The sequence below is a fragment of the Eretmochelys imbricata genome, chromosome 1, assembly GCF_965152235.1.
Source record: "Eretmochelys imbricata isolate rEreImb1 chromosome 1, rEreImb1.hap1, whole genome shotgun sequence".
Taxonomy (NCBI): domain Eukaryota; kingdom Metazoa; phylum Chordata; order Testudines; family Cheloniidae; genus Eretmochelys; species Eretmochelys imbricata.
Window position 1 is genome coordinate 250,939,216 of NC_135572.1, and position 18,862 is coordinate 250,958,077.

At 47.7% G+C, this 18,862-nt stretch overlaps 1 protein-coding gene across 1 annotated transcript in view; it reads left to right on the forward strand.

The window, feature by feature from the left end:
* The first annotated feature begins 8,364 nt into the window (after window positions 1-8,364).
* The window catches only part of LOC144273021 (sodium- and chloride-dependent GABA transporter 1-like), a 31,735-nt gene continuing 21,237 nt past the window's right edge, over window positions 8,365-18,862 (forward strand). The window contains exons 1-3 of the mRNA XM_077831513.1: window positions 8,365-8,602; window positions 14,132-14,263; window positions 15,136-15,236. Of these exons, the coding sequence (XP_077687639.1) occupies window positions 8,365-8,602; window positions 14,132-14,263; window positions 15,136-15,236 (471 nt within the window). The remainder of the gene's footprint in view (window positions 8,603-14,131; window positions 14,264-15,135; window positions 15,237-18,862) is intronic.

The window sequence follows — 18,862 nt, forward strand, 5'->3', positions numbered from 1 at the left end:
TACGAAAAGATTGTGGTCCATGACATGACCTTAGCCACAGCCGCACTATGGTCTGGTTACCCTCTGCACCCATTCACCCTCCCAGCATTTAACAGACAATTCCATTCTCTAGATATAAGGTACAGATCAATTTTTCCCATTTCATCCCTAAGCGTACAGGCCACTAAAGCTAGAGGCACACACTACCCTACAAACCATAGTCGGATAGACTTAAGACACTCCCAATTTACTTTACATAGACTGGAATCAAGGGTGCAGATTATGCTAAGGCAACAAGACTATACTATTGTAGTTCCAGTATACCTTAGGGAATGCCCGTGTTTCATTCAACTGACAACTCCTACATTCTCCCACCAGCATGGGAAGATTAAGTAAAGTCAAGGGGGCAGAGTTAAGGTTGGTGTTGGAATCTTAGCTATTCCCAGCCTTTTAATGTCTACAAGCTTCTAATTTCCTGTCAGACATGTATATTTTAAAAATCTTACTGCTCAATTTCTTCATTTACCCCCCCTTTTTTTTTAAAAAAAAAGTCAACATTCTGGTAATGTTGTTTTACAGTGAGAGATGTTTCTTACATTGCCAGAAAGGTCTTTTATAATCCTAGTGCAGCTGTGCCTACCACATACTACTGTTGCCATTGGGAGTCTTTGCAAGTATGCAGTGAGTGACCCTTCCCTGAAAATGACCATGCCCTGCCAGTGACACTCCTGAACCCTGATACTTGAGTAATATGGTTTACATTTACCAAGTCTGGTGCATTCCCCTAGAGAAAGGCAAGGTAACACCCTCGGGAATGGTAGCCTCCACATCTCCTGTATGCCGCTGGATTCTGAACCTGACGATTCTCTGAAGGAAAAAGATGTAGGGTCAATGAAGGTGTCTGCCCAGGGTGTCTCCCCTGAAAGGAGAAGAGTTTGTAGGGATTTGAATGATGTACAAAAATATGGAGGGTCTAAAGAGAAGTTCCTTCTTTTTACGTAATATGAGAATTAGGGAATCACTTTATGCAGTTACTGGGCAGTGAACTTAGAACAAAGGATTAACGGTTAGTCCTCCCACGGTACATCATCCTGTGGAATTCTGAGACTCCCACAGGACATCCTGGAGTCAAAAATGATAGTTCTGTGGTTCTTGGGCTGTCTTCTCTGGGCCACTGGCAGCCCCAGTAGCACTTCCAGGTAGGGTACATCTACATGGCAATAGAAAACCCCACAGTACCGAGTCTCAGAGCCTGGGTCAATTGACTTGGGCTCAGGGGGCTCAGGCTACAGAGCTAAAAATAGCACTGTAGTAGTTCTAGCTCAGGCCAGAGCCCAGGCTCTGAGACACTCCCCACAAGTGAGGGGTGTGAGCCTGAGCCCAAACATCTACACTGCAATTTTTAGCCATGCAGCCCAAGCCCTGAAAGCCAGAGTCAGCTGACCCAGGTGAGCTGTGGCATTGCGTTTTACATGTACCCGGATCTGCTTCAGTTAGCATCAGTCAGTCCTATAGCAGGCTTCTCTTAGAATTTCTTGATGATTTGTTTGCCTGACTAAACTTAAACCACCGCCACTTCTCTGCACCCTCCCTCTCTTTCTTAGCCGGGTGTTTTCTTTGGAATAAATTTGACCAGTATCAAATGAGAACATGACACTAACATTGGAGGGTCAGCAAACCAACTTGAAGGTGGAGCTAAATAGCAAAGTGACCTAGAGAGATTAGAGCAGTTGGGGGCTGCAGATAACAGAAGGAGGTTGGGTAATAAGCAATGTCAGGACTGAGACCCAGAGAGAGAGAGAATAAACTGTGCAGATACAAAACGGGGGGTGGAGGGAATGGAATGGGAGGAGGAGATGGAGAGAAACAAAACAGCTGCCCCTGTCATATTAAAGCAAGTTTATTTACATCTTGTCTCCTTAATACTGTGCTAATGTTAATTTTTCATGTAACCGAGCACTGAAGTTGCTTCAGGGAAAGGGCAGAATCAGGATTGGGAGGGAGTCGATCTCAGCCTTTTTCACAGCGTGGAACGCTTCTCAAAATCTGTCTGATGTAGCCAGCCATCGCTTTAGTTATTTATATAGCGCCAGTCGTGCAGTGCAGTGCATCTTACAAGCGTCTCCTGGCCTGAAGCAGTCCGCAGTGCAAAAGGCACTGGAGAGCTGCTATTGGAGATAGAGCTCAAAGGGGGCTAGTATTAATAACCTTCGGCGCTCTGCATGCTAAGGTAATAGGTGGTCAGATTTCATGTTCGGGGCTGTTGGGGTCAGGAAGGAATCCCGTTCCCCTGTGGTCTCAGAGGGCCAGATTCTGCACAGGGGGGAAGAATGCAAGGAACATCTCTGTCTTTGCACCCTTATGAAAGGGTCGCACAGGTTCCCATTGAGGAGCACAACACCTGCTTCTTACTAGCACCAACTGTGAGTGCTAACTGCCTTTAAGGCATTGAGGGAGAGGTAAGGTGAGACTCAGGCTATGGTCTCAACTCCTTCCCTAGCACTGACCAGCATGGAATGAGGAGCAGCTGGCACCCTCTCTATGGTAGGGGTGCTGTTCCAGCAAGTGCACCTAGGGAATACCAGAGGATAGTCTGTCTGAGTCAGCTAGTAACATGGCCCCTGCACACCTTTCAGTGTGCCACCAACACCCAGGGCAGAGACTTTCCAAGAGACAGCCTTGGGGGTAGTGGGTGGGAAGCAGTCAACCATCAGCTTCCTGTCTGCTGTGCCCAGAAACACCCGGTTCTGGGAGGCCAGCTTGAGAAAAAACCCAAATCTCAGGCTGTGGAAGCCAGCAGCTGCCATGGCATTGGCTAGGGTCACCCATACCAGGGAGGAGTTTGTAAAACATGGGCCAGGCCTGGCCAAATTGGTGCTGTTGGCAGGGAAATCCTATTGGTTCTTGCTGTGAGAGGAATGAGGAATATTTCAACATCAGGAAGGTCCTCCCTTTGACTCTAAGGAGATCAGGACCGGGAGAGGGGTCAGAATCTTGGTCTCTCACTTCCTGTTGGCTGTGTTGCAGGCTTGAGCTGGTCAGGGGAAGGGGAGGGGCAATTCTGGCAGAAAATTATGACAAACAGATTCCCCTCTTTGTTTTTGTCAAAAAAAAAAAATTGAGATGAAATTTTTGCTTTTCCATCAAAGTAATCAACCCCTGAAACACAATAATTTTTACCTGAAAACTGCTGGAAACAAACAAAAAATCCAGTTTCTGATTTCTCAGCAAAAAGCCCCAAAATTTCCAAGGCAAAGAGGGCACTTTCTGTGAAAATGTTGTTGTGTCGAAAACCTAGTTTTCCTTTGGAAAACAGTTTTGAAGGGAAATTTTTGAGCAGCCCTATTTGCAGCCTCACTGCTCTGCGAGGGGTGCCAGTAATATTAATGATCACAGATGCAAACAACTTAAACGTATGCTTCTTCTGCAAAGAGCAGAAAATCAGCACAGAATCTGTTGTGGCTTAATCAGCTGGTCACAGTTCTAAACAAGAAGTAACTGCGGGGGGAGGAGCAAGGCTGCTTGGCTGTCATTAAAATGGTGTGGATGGAAGGAGCAGGTTAATTGACTGAACAACAGCTTGGGCCGTGTAATTAAATTAATTGTGACTCTACCTGTGACATTCATTTCTGTGGTTAGTAGTGCTCTGCCAAACAGGGGGAGGAGTGTGAAAATATCTTTCACAAACATTGCCACGGGTATTTTTGCTGTTTTGTTTCAGGCGATTTCATACCCCTGAAATTTTGTTTTTCTGTGAAATTTGAGGAGTCGGTTAATATTTCACATTGAAGGATGTGAAAACACAAAAGGTCGCTGCTGATCTCAATTTCAGCTTGCCACATTTGAAGCAGAGGTTGTGCATTTTCAGGGGGATTTTTTGTTTTTAAGTGGAATTCTCCCAAAATTAAGGCTTTCAGAAACAGAGGTTTGATCCAACACTCATTGGAGTGCATGGGAATGTGGGCACTGGATCACACCCCAGCAGGTACCCAAAGTTAGGCCCGTAATGGCTCAGTGCTTAGCACTTTTGAAATTCAGGTCACTTATTTAGCTGCCATAGATTTAGGACCCTAACTTTTGATAAGTGCTTTTGAAAATCTCAGCTTGAGTTTACAATGTGTGCGAAGCAGGCTGCATGCAGAAACCCATCACTGCATCACATTTAAGTGCTCTGGCCTCATTTTCAAGGCTCTGCAGAGCACAGCCCAACTCCTGCTTGTAGCTCTGATCTCATTAATTATAATTACATGGGGTTTACAGTGCCCCAAAGTGTGCTAGGCACTTTACAGAACAATTAATGTGACATGATGGAGAAGCTGAAAAGTACTCTGCTCTCATCAGGGAGCCAGTGTAGGGCTTGGAGCTCAGGAGTTGGTCTTTATGAAGACCTGTGTTCCTGAGGTAGTGGCTGTTGCATTTTGTACCAGTCGGATGGTGTGCGATTACATTCCTAGACATGACTGCAGTAATCAAAGTGGAAAGCAACTAATGCATGGGTCACTCTGGCCTGGACAGTGTCTGATAAGAAGGGGTACAATCTCCTGGCCAGTCACATATGGAAGTGGGTGGTTTTTGCTGCCAAGGCTATTTGGGTATCGAGGAGCCTGAAAAATCCCCAAGGCTGCAGATCAGCACAAGCATCTGAGGGCAGACCCCCTTCAAAAGTGATGGATTTTGTGGAGTAATCATTGTTCAAAGTGCTCCTCTCTTCTAAGTAGCACTGCCTCAGCTCTGCCTCGGTTCAGTTTTAACCAGCTGCTGATTTTGGCTAGCCACTGAGGAAGCTGGGAGAGGGTGCTGTTCACATCTGATGTATAGGCGATATAGAGCTGGGTGTCACCTGCAGGCTACTCGCATTTCAGCCCACATGGCCTGTCCCAGCAGACTGCAGTTTCCCCTCACTGATGCCCACTTTCTTCCACCTTCAGTTTCTGTCGCACAATCATCCTACAAAGCTAGTGATGTGTGAAACTGGTGGGGTACACGGGGGCACTGCAATGTTACTGTCTATAGCAGTAGTCCGGGGCTAGTTGTGATGCCTCACTGATTCTTCCTCTCCTTGGCCTCTTGGTTGGGTTGAGTGTCCTATAAATCAGTTTTGGCAGGGTTCAAAAGTTTAGCCACCTCCAGGTGGAGATAAAACAATCTCCTCATTGCAAGCCAAGATGAAACCTCCAGTACAGTCCAATTTCTCTCCATCCCCACCCTAAATATAGAAAGTGTAACATATTGTCATGTAATCATCATTTCTTTAAGCGGTACGACTGTAGAAGCTTGGGAAAGGAGCAAAGGGAGAATGGGGGTTATTTATTTTAGACATCAGCCTACATATAGCTTCTGTCTCTGAGCAAAAGAGTCAACATGGCTTTGGCTGATCCTTGGTTGCTCTAATTTGTTATGTCTCTAGGCAAAGCTAATTGTGCAGACAGCCCACCATAGAGTTTTTGGTGCTGCCTCTTCTGTGTAGTTTTGTAAATAGTCCTTTATTCCCTTTTATTTCCTGACACATTTTCTACAATCTTTTTGCTCTAAAAAATGAGTAGTTTAAATACCAGGATTGGGTGGGTTGCTCTTTTGGATCGGGTTAGCAGATTGAGTGGGACAGAGTGATGAGCTGATACTTCAACCTTTCTTTTCAAATGTCAGGAAATGGGCTTGTCAAGGTTCCTTCCCCACTCTGAACTCTAGGGTACAGATGTGGGGACCTGCATGAAAGACCCCCTAAGCTAATTCTTACCAGCTTAGGTTAAAAACTTCCTCAAGGTACAAATTTTGCCTTGTCCTTGAACTCTATGCTGCCACCACCCAAGCGTGTTAAACAAAGAACAGGGAAAGAGTCCACATGGAGACGTTTTCCCCAAAATATCCCCCCAAGCCCTACACCCCCTTTCCTGGAGAAGGATTGGTTAAAAATCCTCACCAATTTGTCCAAACCCTTGATCTTAAGAACAATTAAAAATCAATCAGGATCTTAAAAGAAGAATTTTAATGAAAGAAAAGATAAAAGAATCACCTCTGTAAAATCAGGATGGTAAATAACTGACAGGGTAATCAGATTCAAAACATAGAGAATCCCTCTAGGCAAAACCTTAAGTTACAAAAAGACACAAAAAGAAGAATATACATTCCATTCAGCACAGCGTATTTTACCAGCCATTAAACAAAAGGAAATCTAACGCATTTCTAGCTAGATTACTTACTAACTTAACAGAGTTTCTGAGACTTCATTCCTGATCTGTTCCCGGCAAAAGCATCACGCAGACAGACAACACTTTGTTTCCCCCCTCTCCTGATTTGAAAAGATCTTGTCTCCTCATTGTCATTTTGGTCAGGTGCCAGCGAGGTTATCTTAGCTTCTTAACCCTTTACAAGTGAAAGGGTTTTGCCTCTGGCCAGGAGGGATTTTATAGCACTGTATACAGAAAGATGGTTACCCTTCCCTTTATATTTATGACAGGGCTATTCTGGCATTTGTGTCATGGGCTATTGAAAAGAGTCTCTTTTCCCTTGGAGTTTCTTGTGTCTCAGAGTATCAGCTGAGCCCTAGTTCTGAAGGGACAGTTAACAATTTGTTGGAGAAAGGAATTACATTGATCAAAATTGGCCTTGTAGCATGCAGGAAAGTGGTTTGAGTCTCTATTCTGTGTAGGGTGGGTGGGAAGCAGAAGCTTTTGTGGCACCTCATTTATAGTATAAGAATTACAGTTATTTTCTTGTCCCTCCCATTCCCTTTTATCATCACCATACTTTTTCTACCTTCCTTGTTAGATTATACGGCAGAAGAAAATCTATCTATTGTATTTAATAGGGTGCCAATCACTGTGGTTGCTAGGACCCAATAATACCACTTAACATGTTTGTGGTAGTTACATTATGTTCAAAGCACTTTGGAATCATTCGCTAATGAATACTCACAGCGAGGCAAATGTGTATTATTATCTCTCTAAACTGAGACTGAGAGGTTAAATGCCTTGCCCCAGGCCAGCTGTAGCCACTAGACACTGCTGCCTCTTCACTGCATTATTTTGTATTCTAATACTTGCCCTATTATTTTTTGAATTTGCAAATTTTGTTGCCCCAACAAATCTCTCTGGAGGATTGTAAGGATGGTATCATTGAGTATAATACAAGCTCCTCTTAGTGGAGCAGGGTGCCAGTGCATGGCTTATATCCTCTACTTAGGGCCTCAGGTCAATGGGAATTTTCAGTGGGCTTTGGGTCAGGCTCTTCTGCCTTATGTTGAGGGCTTCAAAGGGACTTAAGTGGTGCAGAGGCCCATGCTGGCCCTCAGCTATACGGGTGAATTTCATCTGGAGAGACTACCAGTAGAAAATGACGATTAGATACATTCACACACCATATTGCACAACAAAAGAGACTCAAACCTCACAACAAAGTGCAGGAGGGTCTGCCGTGGCATGGGAAGCCATCTTCATGTTGTGACCCCTTTTGATCTGAGCAGTTAGCCAAATGCAGCATCTTGTGGGTTGTTCCAGTTAGCAGTAGAAATTGGTGATAGTCAGGTATTTCTTTGATGCAGTCCTGTTTATTTACCAAGTCCTGTTTCCATGAGCACAGGAAGAACCAAAGAGGAGACAGTGTCCTTTCTTACAAGGCCAAGACTTGTTCAGTGAGCACCCTGACCCAAAACCTCTCTCTTGGGTTCCTGGGGGCCACACCCTGTGCTTGCAGGCAGTATCTGCTTGGCTTTCTTTCTGCTTCTCTCTGTCTCTCTCTGTGTCCTGTGTCTTCTGCTTCTTTTACACACACTCCCTTATCCCCAGAGGCCACTCAAGCCAATCTGCTGTCCTAAGCCAAACCTTTGCAGCAGGAACCCACTCCCCATCTACCCCCTGCAATTCTCCCCTGGCCTCCTCCAGCCCCTGGGGCCAGACCTTCAGCCCCCAGCAACCTTTCCCCTGGAGCTGCTCAGCTCAACTACAACAGGACCTGGGCTTCCCCTGCCCGGCCCTCTGCACCTCCAGCCCATCCCAGCCCTGCCCCTGCACTCCCCATCCCCAACCCTCACCCCCTGCCTGGCCCCCAGCACCCTCCGCACCTCCCACCTGACCCTGCACCTTTCCAGATGAGCTGTTCGCTGTTGGGTTTGTAGTATGGGGCAGCTGAGGAACAGGTGCGGAGAAGTTTACATGACTTGCTGAAGGCTACACAACGAGTCAGTCCGTGAGCGTTCAGGAGGATGTGGCTCATAGTCCTATGTCCTATCCCACTGTTTTGGGCAAAGAGCAACTTCTCCTTCCACTTTCTCCTCAGAGGTACCAGCAGGAGCTTTGTCCAACTCACCGGTCCCATTTAATCTGAGATCAGCTGGGACTGAGAGTGTCATTCCTGCCCCTCCAACCCATGCGGTAAACGTGAGCAGCTATGGGGAAGATTGACAACACATCTGTGGAGTTGAATTCACCCTCCGGGGTGAAGCAGGCAGCCATTGAGGAATTCGAGCCAATTGGCCAAGGAGATGGGAACACCAAGAAGATGAAGGAGCTCCCAGACAGAGGTTCTTGGAAGGGCAAATTTGACTTCCTGCTGTCGTGCGTGGGCTACGCCATTGGGCTGGGCAATGTCTGGCGGTTCCCATATCTCTGTGGCAAGAATGGAGGAGGTGAGTGTAGACTGCTAAACACGTTTTCCTTTATATCAGCCTCAACCCAAGGGTCTAGTTAGTGTTTTGAAATTTGTCTGCACACTGACTGATTCTTTTCCCTCCTGTCCTGCCCTCAGTGTACCCACAATTCACCACATCAGATATACTGAGGCAGCATAAGCCAATTGCCAGCTGAGATCAGGAAGAAATCATAGTAATGCTTTGCATTTCCATACAGCAGTGCCTTTCACCCATGGATGGATCGTACGGGCATGAATGAGTTAAGCCTCACAACACAGCTGTGAGAGAAGTAGTATTACTATCTCCATTTTACAGGTGAAGAAACTGAGGTACAGAGAGGTTAAGTGATTTAACAATGGTCACTGAGGAATTCTGTGGCACAGATGGAAATAGAGCCCTTCTCTTCATGTACCCAGTGTCTTGCTAAGTGCTATCACTTCTTACTCTTCAATTCCACTAAAATCCCTCTTTTCCTCACTGCCCCCTTGGCTAAATCCCTTGGCCTTACCTTGGTCATCTCTTAAAGTGTGTGAGAGTGGTGGTCTGATGGAAGCAGGGCACTGGACTAGGAATCAAAGGAACTGGACTCAATTCCCTCCTCAGCCACAGACTCCTGTGACTTTGGCAGGTCACATAATCCACGCTGTGCCTCCGTTCTGTCTCTATAAACTGGGGCTATTTGTACTAGCCTGGCTCACAGGGATAAAATCCATCAGTGATTGAGGCACTAAAATATTCCAGTGATGGTAGTCATAGAAGTACCTAGATAGCCTCGATTTTCTGTAGTCCTCTCCTCCCTCCCCACCATTTTTTCAAAGCTCTGCTGCAAACATCACCTTCCTCTCTCACTGCTTCATCCATGTCACTCACTTTCTCCACTTGTCTCACTGGCTTCCCATCCCTTACCATGTCTAGGTCAAACTCCTTCTCCTCACCTCCAAAGCTACAAATAATCTCAGCTCCAGCTGTCACTAGGTTCACATTTCTTCCTACTTCCTTCCCCACCCTCTTCACTTCGCCCCACTCCATCATCATCTCCCAGTCTTGGTTTTCCCCCTCCAGTCATGCTACCCCCTATGCTTGAAAAACCTTCCCCTGCTAGGCCACCAGTCTTCTTTTCCCCGTCCTTTAAATTCCTCCTAAAAACTCACTTCCTCTCTGACCTGCTTGTCCTCCTCATGAGCAATCTCTCCCACCCCTTCCTTACTGTACTGTTGTCCCATGTCTGATATTGCCTGTGTCTGTTTCATCTAGTTTACATTTTGGGAAAAGAGACCTGTCCAACTGATCACAGGTGTCCTGACTCCCTGTCCCCTACACTAATCACTAGACAATGCTCTGCCCATGAAATTCCACCACAGCAGATTATCGAATCATAGAAATGTTGGGCTGGAAGGGACCACAAGAGGTCATCCAGTGCAGGGGTTCTCAACAGTTTTCTTCCGGAGGCCACTCCCAATATGCTATCAAAGCTTCGCGGCCCAGCTGTGCCACAACTGTTTTTCTGCATTTAAAAGCCAGGGCTAGCATCAAGAGGTAGCAAGCAGAGCAATTGCCCTGGTCCCCACACCACAGGGGAGACCACAAAGCTAAGTTGCTCAGGCTTTGGCTTCAGCCCTGGGTGGTGGGGCTTGGTGCCCCTGGCTGCAGTTCTGCACAGCGGGGATTTGGCTTTCTGCCATGGACCCTAGAAAGTCTGCCACCAGGCATGCTTGGCGGACCCCCTGAAACCTGTCTGTGCCCCCCCCTGCATCCCAGGTGGCCCCGGACGCCTGGTTGAGAACCACTGATCTAGGGCAACCCTTTGCACCAAGGCAGGACCAAGTAAACCTAGACCATCCCTGACAGGTCTTTGTCTAACCTGTTCTTAAAAAACCTCCAAAGATGGGGATTCCACAACCTCCCCTGGAAGTCTATCCCAGTGCTTAACTACCCTTATAGTTAGAAAGTTCTTCCTAATAGCGTACCTTAGGTATCAGCTTTTACAGCTTCCTCTGAAGTATCAGGCACCGACTACTGTTGGCCACCAGGTGAGGTGGCCCAGTTTTCTATCCCTTCTGATATGACCGTTCCTGTTTTCTTATGTCAATTCATAAGGAATAACGGTTTTATGGTGAAGTACCGAGAGACAGGAGAGGTAGTTTTTATTGCTGGTTCTGCCACACTGGGGGTGCATGATCTCAGACAAGTCACAGCACCTCAGCATGGCTGTTTCTTCATAAATAAATTGGAGATGATAATATAGACCTCAGGGGTGATATGAAGCTAAAATAATTCCTCTCTGCAAAACATGCTGAGCTCCAAGGAGGGAAGCGCCAAGTGCTGCTGTGTAGTGTTACAAATCCAGCACTATATGATCTCTAACACAGCAGGGGCAGGGACACAGAGCAATCCAGCAGGATGTTCAGAAAATGCTGGATGAGTCTAGCAAATTTGCCAGTTGCCGTAATAAACGTTGCTCTCAGGAAATGTAAAGTCGTGCACTGTGCCTGCATACCCCATGCTGCTGGTCCATGCTGGCTGTTCATTGCCATCTACATCAGTCACTCCTCTGGTCCCCTTCCAGTCTGGCTACCAACAAGCAGCCTTTTCTGCAGCCTGCAACAATGAGCAGCAGTGGAGGCTGCTGACGTCTGCAAATAAGCAGGCAAAGGGACACCCAAAGCTCTGCTCGAAGCCAATTTAAAGCAGAGAGGAAGGATCAGTCAGCATCTGACTCAGAACCGGGTAGGCAACGCCTCCCGCGCCTAGGCTGAGGCACCTTCACTGCTGAGCAGACAGTGGGTGGAACTCCAATGATATATCCGCACGTGCAGTGTTGAAAGCAGAGTTGTGTGGGCTGCTTCCATTACGCGTGGGCAAATTGAACGGAATGACAATATTGTCGTTTCACTTACTGCTGTCATATCGGATCTATCCCCAGTCGATTTAATCTGGGTTCTAATCAGGGATATAGTGAGGGTGAGATTCATCCCAGGTAGACATACCCTTAGCACTGAATGTCGCTCAGTAGGTCCTCAAAATTGTCTGATGAGAAATTTAGACTGTGCATACCTGATAGTGAATGTTTCTTTACCTCCTAAAGACTGGCATTTGACCTTGATTGAGGCTACAAGCAAAAACATATTGGTGCTTTTATATCCTGGTAATTAATCAGTGGGCAGTGGTGGCCATTTTATTTACTAATTATTAGTAGTATTTGTTTGTATCACATTAGTGCCTAGAGGCTCCAACTAAGATTGGGGCTGCATTGTAGCAGGTGCAGAACAAACCCGGTCCCTGTTCCAAACAGCTAAATCTAAATAGAGAAGGCAAATAAGACAAGGAAGTAAGGAAAGATTATTTTCATCCCCCAGAGACTGACTTGCCCCAGATCACACTGGAACGGAACCCAGATCTCCTGAGTCCCATCCATTTGGTTTTGCGCTCAGAACTAAAAATGAGCACGCTGAATTTTACCAACATTTCTCCAAACCATTTCAGCCCAAGGTGTAATTTTCCTCTCAGAATGTTATAATAGGGTGGCCAGTGATGCATTCCCAGAATACAGGACATCGCCTTGTTTGTCTCCACCCCTCCCTGGGTGATCCTGCCCTGGCCTGTGTGACCTCACACACTGCAGGGGCGGAGCAGCACTCTGCACAATGGTGTCTTCTGTGAGTGATACTAATTTTATATCAGTACTGGACAGGAAACAAACCATACAAAAACTGGGTGGTCTGGCTGAAAACTAGACAAATGGCCTGCTTGTGTCATAAGTGCCTGATTATAGAGTCCTTTCTCAGCTGGTGGCCCCACCAGAGTGGCTATGTAATTAGAGAAAGGCTAGAGCTGTGGGACTCAGATCAAGCCTTAGGTCTGAATTTGAATTTCCCCCCAATTAAAGGGGTGTTTGTATCTGCTGGTCTAGGTCAGCCCATCACAGAGAGAGGAATGGAAGCCCTGTAGGGCAGGGACCACTTGTTGTTACCTGTGTGTATAGCACCTAGCCCGACAGGGCCCCGATCACTGTTTTGTGCATGTCTAGGATCTACTACAATATGAATAAATACTAATAGCCTCAGAGATTGGATCTGACCTTTCCCAAAGTTCTTTGAAGGCTTGACTTTGATTTCTGGCTTGCGGGCATCCATTGTTAGCTAGAATGCTGTAGGGATGCTGATTGACACGTTTCTATGACAGTGCTGGATAATTTTTTTTAAGTCAAGATGTTGTTGAATATGAAAGCCGGCGCTTTTTGCCAGCTGGAAGTTCAAGCTCACAGCCATCAAGCTGCTTGCCCACAGCACACTGATCATGTCCCCCTGCCACCTGCTGCCAACTTATGTTCCTGAGTCACTGCCCTAGACCCATGTAAAGGGACTTGAAGCCAACTTCCCACTATGGTGCTCAGCTGTTTCTCAGCTCCCGTTGGGCCTCAGCTGTTTACCCACTTAGTCAGCAGTCCTAACTGATGTGATGTGTCTTTGCAGGGCCATCCCTAGTGGTTTGGTGGAGCCCAATACTGTCAGAGATGGACCCAGCCACAATGATCCATGATTTCAGGATGTCCAGGCTTGATTATTGCAAACCCCTATACCTGAGACTGAATGTGCAAATTCTGTGGGAAAAAGACCCCAGCTAATCCAGAATGCAGCAGCGCTCTGCTAAGTGACCCTGGGAGGCAGGAGTGTACCACTGCAGTGCCCCAGTCATGTCACTCCCACCTCACTAAAGAGAGTGCCCGTTCAAAGTCATGGTGCAAATCTTCAGAGCTCAGGGGGTTGGGTCTGAGGTAGCTGAGCAACCACTGCTCTCTACACAATTAGGACCCTCTGTGACAGTATCCATCCTAAGGGCAATGGACATCTCTACAACCTGTGTTAGACCTGCGAAAGCTGGAGTCTGAGCTTTCCCAACAGCCATCCCATGCCTGCAGAACTGCCTTCCTCGAGAAATCTGACTGACCTCAAATCTCACTGCCGGCGGGTCCCGCTGTAAGACCCAGCTGGTTTGCCCTAGCTTTCTACAACAATAAAACAATAGCTAACAAATAAACTAATGGCTCATGCCAAAGACTCCTGTCTGCTGTTGGCCTGGTTGGGAGAGAGAGAGAACAAATCGCCCATGAACTACCAGTTCCTGTTTGTTTTCTTGCCTTGGTCTCAGATATCACGTTGAAGAGAGTGGTATAAATATCTAGACTGATATGTCAGATCGGCACATGGGTGCTGGGGTAGAGGGTGATGGAGATGTGAGAAGGAAGAAGTGACAGAGAAAGATACAGTCCAAATAGTAATTTAACAGCCACCACGGAACACCCTTGTCCACCATCAAACAGAGGGATCAAAGCTGGGGGTGGCATCTTAGCTTGAGAACTGGAGCTGGAACAGAGCATTGGGATTGCAACGTGAGCCCAGGGATTTGTGCAGTAACTATGAGCTGAGCTTTACATTTCTTGTGGAGAAGAGGTGTCCAGGGCCCCAAAAAGTCTTGTGGTGATGAGACCTTGCAGAACCTGCTGCTAACAGCTGTTTGTTCTTCCAGGGGCCTTCTTGATTCCCTATTTTCTGACACTGGTGTTTGCTGGGATTCCTCTCTTCCTGCTGGAGACAGCTCTTGGCCAGTATACCTCTGTTGGCGGATTGGGGGTCTGGAAATTAGCGCCTATGTTCAAAGGTACTGTACTGTAAGTCCATGATGCTGATGCCCTATATCTAGCTTTAGAGCTGAAACCATTTACTGAAATGGGAAGCAAAACCTCAGGGACTGGGACATAAGCCCTTGGGGAATGGGTGGTGAGTCTCTGGAGACTGTTACATCTGATCTATGGTATTTGTAGGGTCCCCTTCACCATGGTGTCTAGGCATCAATAACACTCCAGCCCTCTGTTTGAATGACCTTTGATAGTGACAAAACGCTCAGGTAGACAACACTGCCTTGATGGAGGCAAATGACTGAATGGAGCCACCTGGCACACCGGGATTGTACTTAAAACGAGATGCAGTAAGTTGGCGGGGAGGACTGTGCTGCTCTGTACCAGCAGAACCCTGTTTACTGTACACTAAAAGGTTGGCTGTCTACCAGTTGGGCGTAAACCTGTTGTGTTTGCAGTAACAACATATGGGAGGCTACTGGTGAATTAGAATAATAAGTGTTTTTATTGGGAGACTAATTCAATTACAGGAGCAGGCAGAGACACAGCTGGTTCCCCCTCTTCGGTTTTCATAGAGCTCCACACATACAGTTCTGCTAGCAGGATACTGAAAGACACCACCATTCAATCTTTGAAACATGGGAGAGAGGCATGACATCCGAACAAGCCTTCACTGGCTGATCAGTGAACTTGAGGCACGGTGCACTGTCACTCACTGATCTCTGTGAGATGATTCACTTTTCCTAGGTGTACAAACCTTCGTCTCTCCTCTGTGCTGTCACTTCTCAGCTTGCCATCCCCACTTCAGCACAGGAGGCTTGTATCCATCTGCTCAATACAACTCCATAGACTTTGGATGGCTTGTGTTGAACATGCTCTGTTTCTTCTCTCCTAGGAGTGGGCCTGGCTGCTGTGGTTCTCTCGTTCTGGCTGAATATCTATTACATTGTCATCATTGCCTGGGCACTGTACTATCTCTTCAACTCTTTCACTGCAGTGAGTTTCAGCCATTTCTATAAACCTTAATTGGCTCAGTGTAATTTTTGCAGTTCCTGTTTCTCTCATAAAATGTGGAGTTTAACATGTTACTTGCTGTCTGTGCCATGAAATATACAACATACAGCTTACAGATTGTGCAAAGGCTCGCTGAATGTTGCTGCTGGATCCATTGCTGACATTCTATGACATCAACTGTTCTGCATTATTGTGTGCTGATATTTTTCTTTTAGGGGTTATGCTCCCTTTATAAATCTTAAAAATCTGTCCCTCTGCCCCACAGCCTTTCACATTCTCCTTTCTGTCTATCATAGTCAGAGAGCGCCAGTCACGGTAATAGCGATGTGTTCCAAAAATGGCTTCTTCATGAGATTGTCTCATTACCATGGGCTTGGTTGTGAACCTAATTAGACCCCATTTACACTGCTCCCGTTCCATTGATTCCAGTGGAAAAGCACTTAAACACGTGCTTACATCTATCCCCTAAGTATGACCGCATTTAAGCAAATGACTTCTAGCATAGGCTTCAGTCCCATTGACTGCAACGAGATGCTTTCCTGAATTGGGACCTTGTGCCAGTGTATACGAGGTCAGAATGGAGCCTCGAGTCTGAAGTACATTTCTTCACAACTGAACCATTCTTATCAATCTAATGACAGAGCAGAGCTCCCTTACCAATCCATAGACATAAAGATATCTAATTCCATGGGTCCTGTGGGGTTCTATTTCGTTTAGACACGCCTGCTAAAATGTTGTACATGTACCATAGTTCAGTCCAGCTTCAGTTTTTATTTGATTATGTTTTCCAGCATCTGTGAAGCCATTTGTCAAAATGTTCTTATTGCTTAGCACTCCCAAACCGTGTGTGTGTAGTCTCCAGTGCCTTCTGAACACCTGCAGTACTTGTTGTTCTCTCTTAATCCCACACTAGCAAATTGTACAAGTGTCAGTTGTTGTGGTCCAGGTAGATCCCCTACATATTCCTGAACAAGACTCTACAACACAGGAGGGCAAACTATGGCCTGTGGGCCAGATCCGGCCGATCAGAGCTTTCAATCCAGCCCATGGGATTGCCAGCACCGTGGAGCAGCTGGGCTAAGGCAGGCTCCCTGCCTGCCCTGGCCCCGTGCTGCTCCCAGAAGCTGCCAGCACCACATCCCTGCAGCCCCTGGGGGAAGGGGCAGGCAGAGGGCTCTGAGCACTGCCCTCACCCGCAGGCACCGCTTCCCACAGCTCCCATTGGCCGGGAATGGGGAACCATGGCCAATGCAAGCTTTGGGGGTGGTACCCACAGGCGAGGGCAGTGCGCGACGGAGCCGCCTGCCCCACCCCCAGAAGCCACTGCCAGACATGCTGGTCACTTCCCAACGCGGGGCCAAGGCTGGCAGGGAACCTGCCTTAGCCCCTCTGCATGCCGGAGCTAATCAAGGTCAGCAGTGCCGGGCTGAAGCCTGCACTCTGAACCCATCCTGCACCCCACCCCCCTGCCCTGATCCCCCTAGCCCCTTGCCACACCCCTTCTGCACCCCAGCCCCCTGCCCTGAGCCCCCTCCTGCACCCCAAACCTCCTCCCACACCCCGCACTCCCTCCCGCACCCCAACCCCTGCCCCAGCCCTACATTCATGGCCCTGAATGGAATTTCCCTACCTAGATGTGGCCCTCGGGCCAAAAAATTTGCCCACCCCTGCTTTACAACCACAAAAGAAGAGTGTGCACCTGGAGAAGGCGTCCCAGCTTCCCTCCTGAGCCCACTGCGCCTTGGGACAGGGACTCTGGGAGTTCAGTCGGTGCTGCCTGTGCACCCAGGCAGTGCAGACATGACCAGGACAGCTGATGGTTTATGTGCCTGAATGCAGAAGATCGGAGATTTGATTCAAGGAGCTCACAGTTATCAGAGCTATACCATCAGTTTCTTTAAATTAAGTGGAGATGGGTCTGAATCAACATCTCAGACTGGAGCATCCCCAAAATTTGGATCAAGGGAGCATTAAATCAGATCCCTGTCTGAATTTTGCAGCTCTAGAGTAAGATAAAGTGGGACAAAAAAATAAATTAAATAAATAAATACCACCCAATTCCCCACCCCTGCCACATCAGAAACTCCTTAATCACAGTCCTGCCCAGACATATTCCTCCCTGGGTTCGCTCCACTGAAGTGAATAGACCAGGGATGAATATGGTCAGCTGCCTCAGGCTCCCAAGGCTCTGGCTGTGGGGCTATAAAATAGCAGTGGAGATGTTTGGGTGCAGGCTGGAGCTTGGGCCCTGAGACCCTCCTGCCTTGTGGGGTCTCAGAGCCCAGGTTCCAGCCCGAGCCCAAATATCCACACTGCTATTTTTAGCCGCACAGCCTGAGTGTCATGAACCTGACTCAACTGACCCAGGCTCTGAGACTCAGTGCTGCGGGTTTTTCATTGCAGTGTAGACATGCCCTGACGTACCAAGTCAGGAAAGCACATGCTAAATCAGCCATTATTTGTAATGGGACCTAAGTGGGTGTTTAAGTGCTGTGCTGAACAGGGAGGGACATGAGCACACACGGAAGTGCTTTGCTGAATTGGGGCCTTAGACCTGACTTTTCAAGTGCATCACAAATTGGCTTTTTAATTTTATAAATCAGGGCTGGGCAAACTTTTTGGCCCAAGGGTCACATTGGGGTTGCGAAAAGGTATGGAGGGCTGGGCAGGGAAGGCTGTGCCTCTGCAAACAGCCTGGCCCCTGCCCACATCTGCCCCCTCCCACTGCCCGCCCCCTGACTGTCCCCCTCAGAACTCCCCACCCATCCAACCCCCCCTGCTCCTTGTCCCCTGATCGCCCTCTCCCAGGACCCCTCACCCCTAACTGCCCCCCCGGGACTCCACCCCCTATACAACCTCCCCTGCTCCCTGTTCCCTGACCGCCCCTGCCCACCACCCCAAACCTCTGCCCCATCCAACCGCCCCCTGTTCCCTGACTGCCCCCTAGGACCTCCTGCCCCTTATCTAACACCTCCCTTCCCCCAGCCCTTACTATGCCGCTCAGAGCAGCAGGACAGGCTTATTGGAAAGCCTGGGAGGTGGGTGGGCGCAAGCCGCCCTGCCTGCACAGCCGTGTGGCTGCGGGGGAGAGGGGACAGTGGGGGAGGGGCTGGGGGCTAGCCTCCCCAGCCGGGAGCTCAGGGGCTGGGCAGGACGGTCCTGCGGGCTGGATGTGGCCCGCGGGCCATAGTTTGCCCACCTCTGGTATAAATCTAGGTACAAATAATATTTCAAACTCAAGCCATATGTTTATTTTTTGTTCAATAAAACCAAACCATTAGTTGCAGGTGAGGCTAACAAAAAGCTACAGTTACTATAAATATGATATCCCTCAACCAATGAACTTTTGAGATCTAATGATGAAAAGCAACATGAGAGTGCCTGGTTTAATTAATAGCTATTAATCAGTGACAAGCAATTTTAAACATTTAAGCTATTAATGTCATTTTATTAAGGATTTGGTATTGCCCTAATCATAGCCTGATATTATTTCAAGGAATACTTTGTCTAATATTCTGGAAAGTGACTTGCACGTCTGGCTGCTGAGCTCCTGGCCTCTGACATTCAGACCCCTTTCAAGTGTCTCAAGATGTGTTCCCAAACATCTG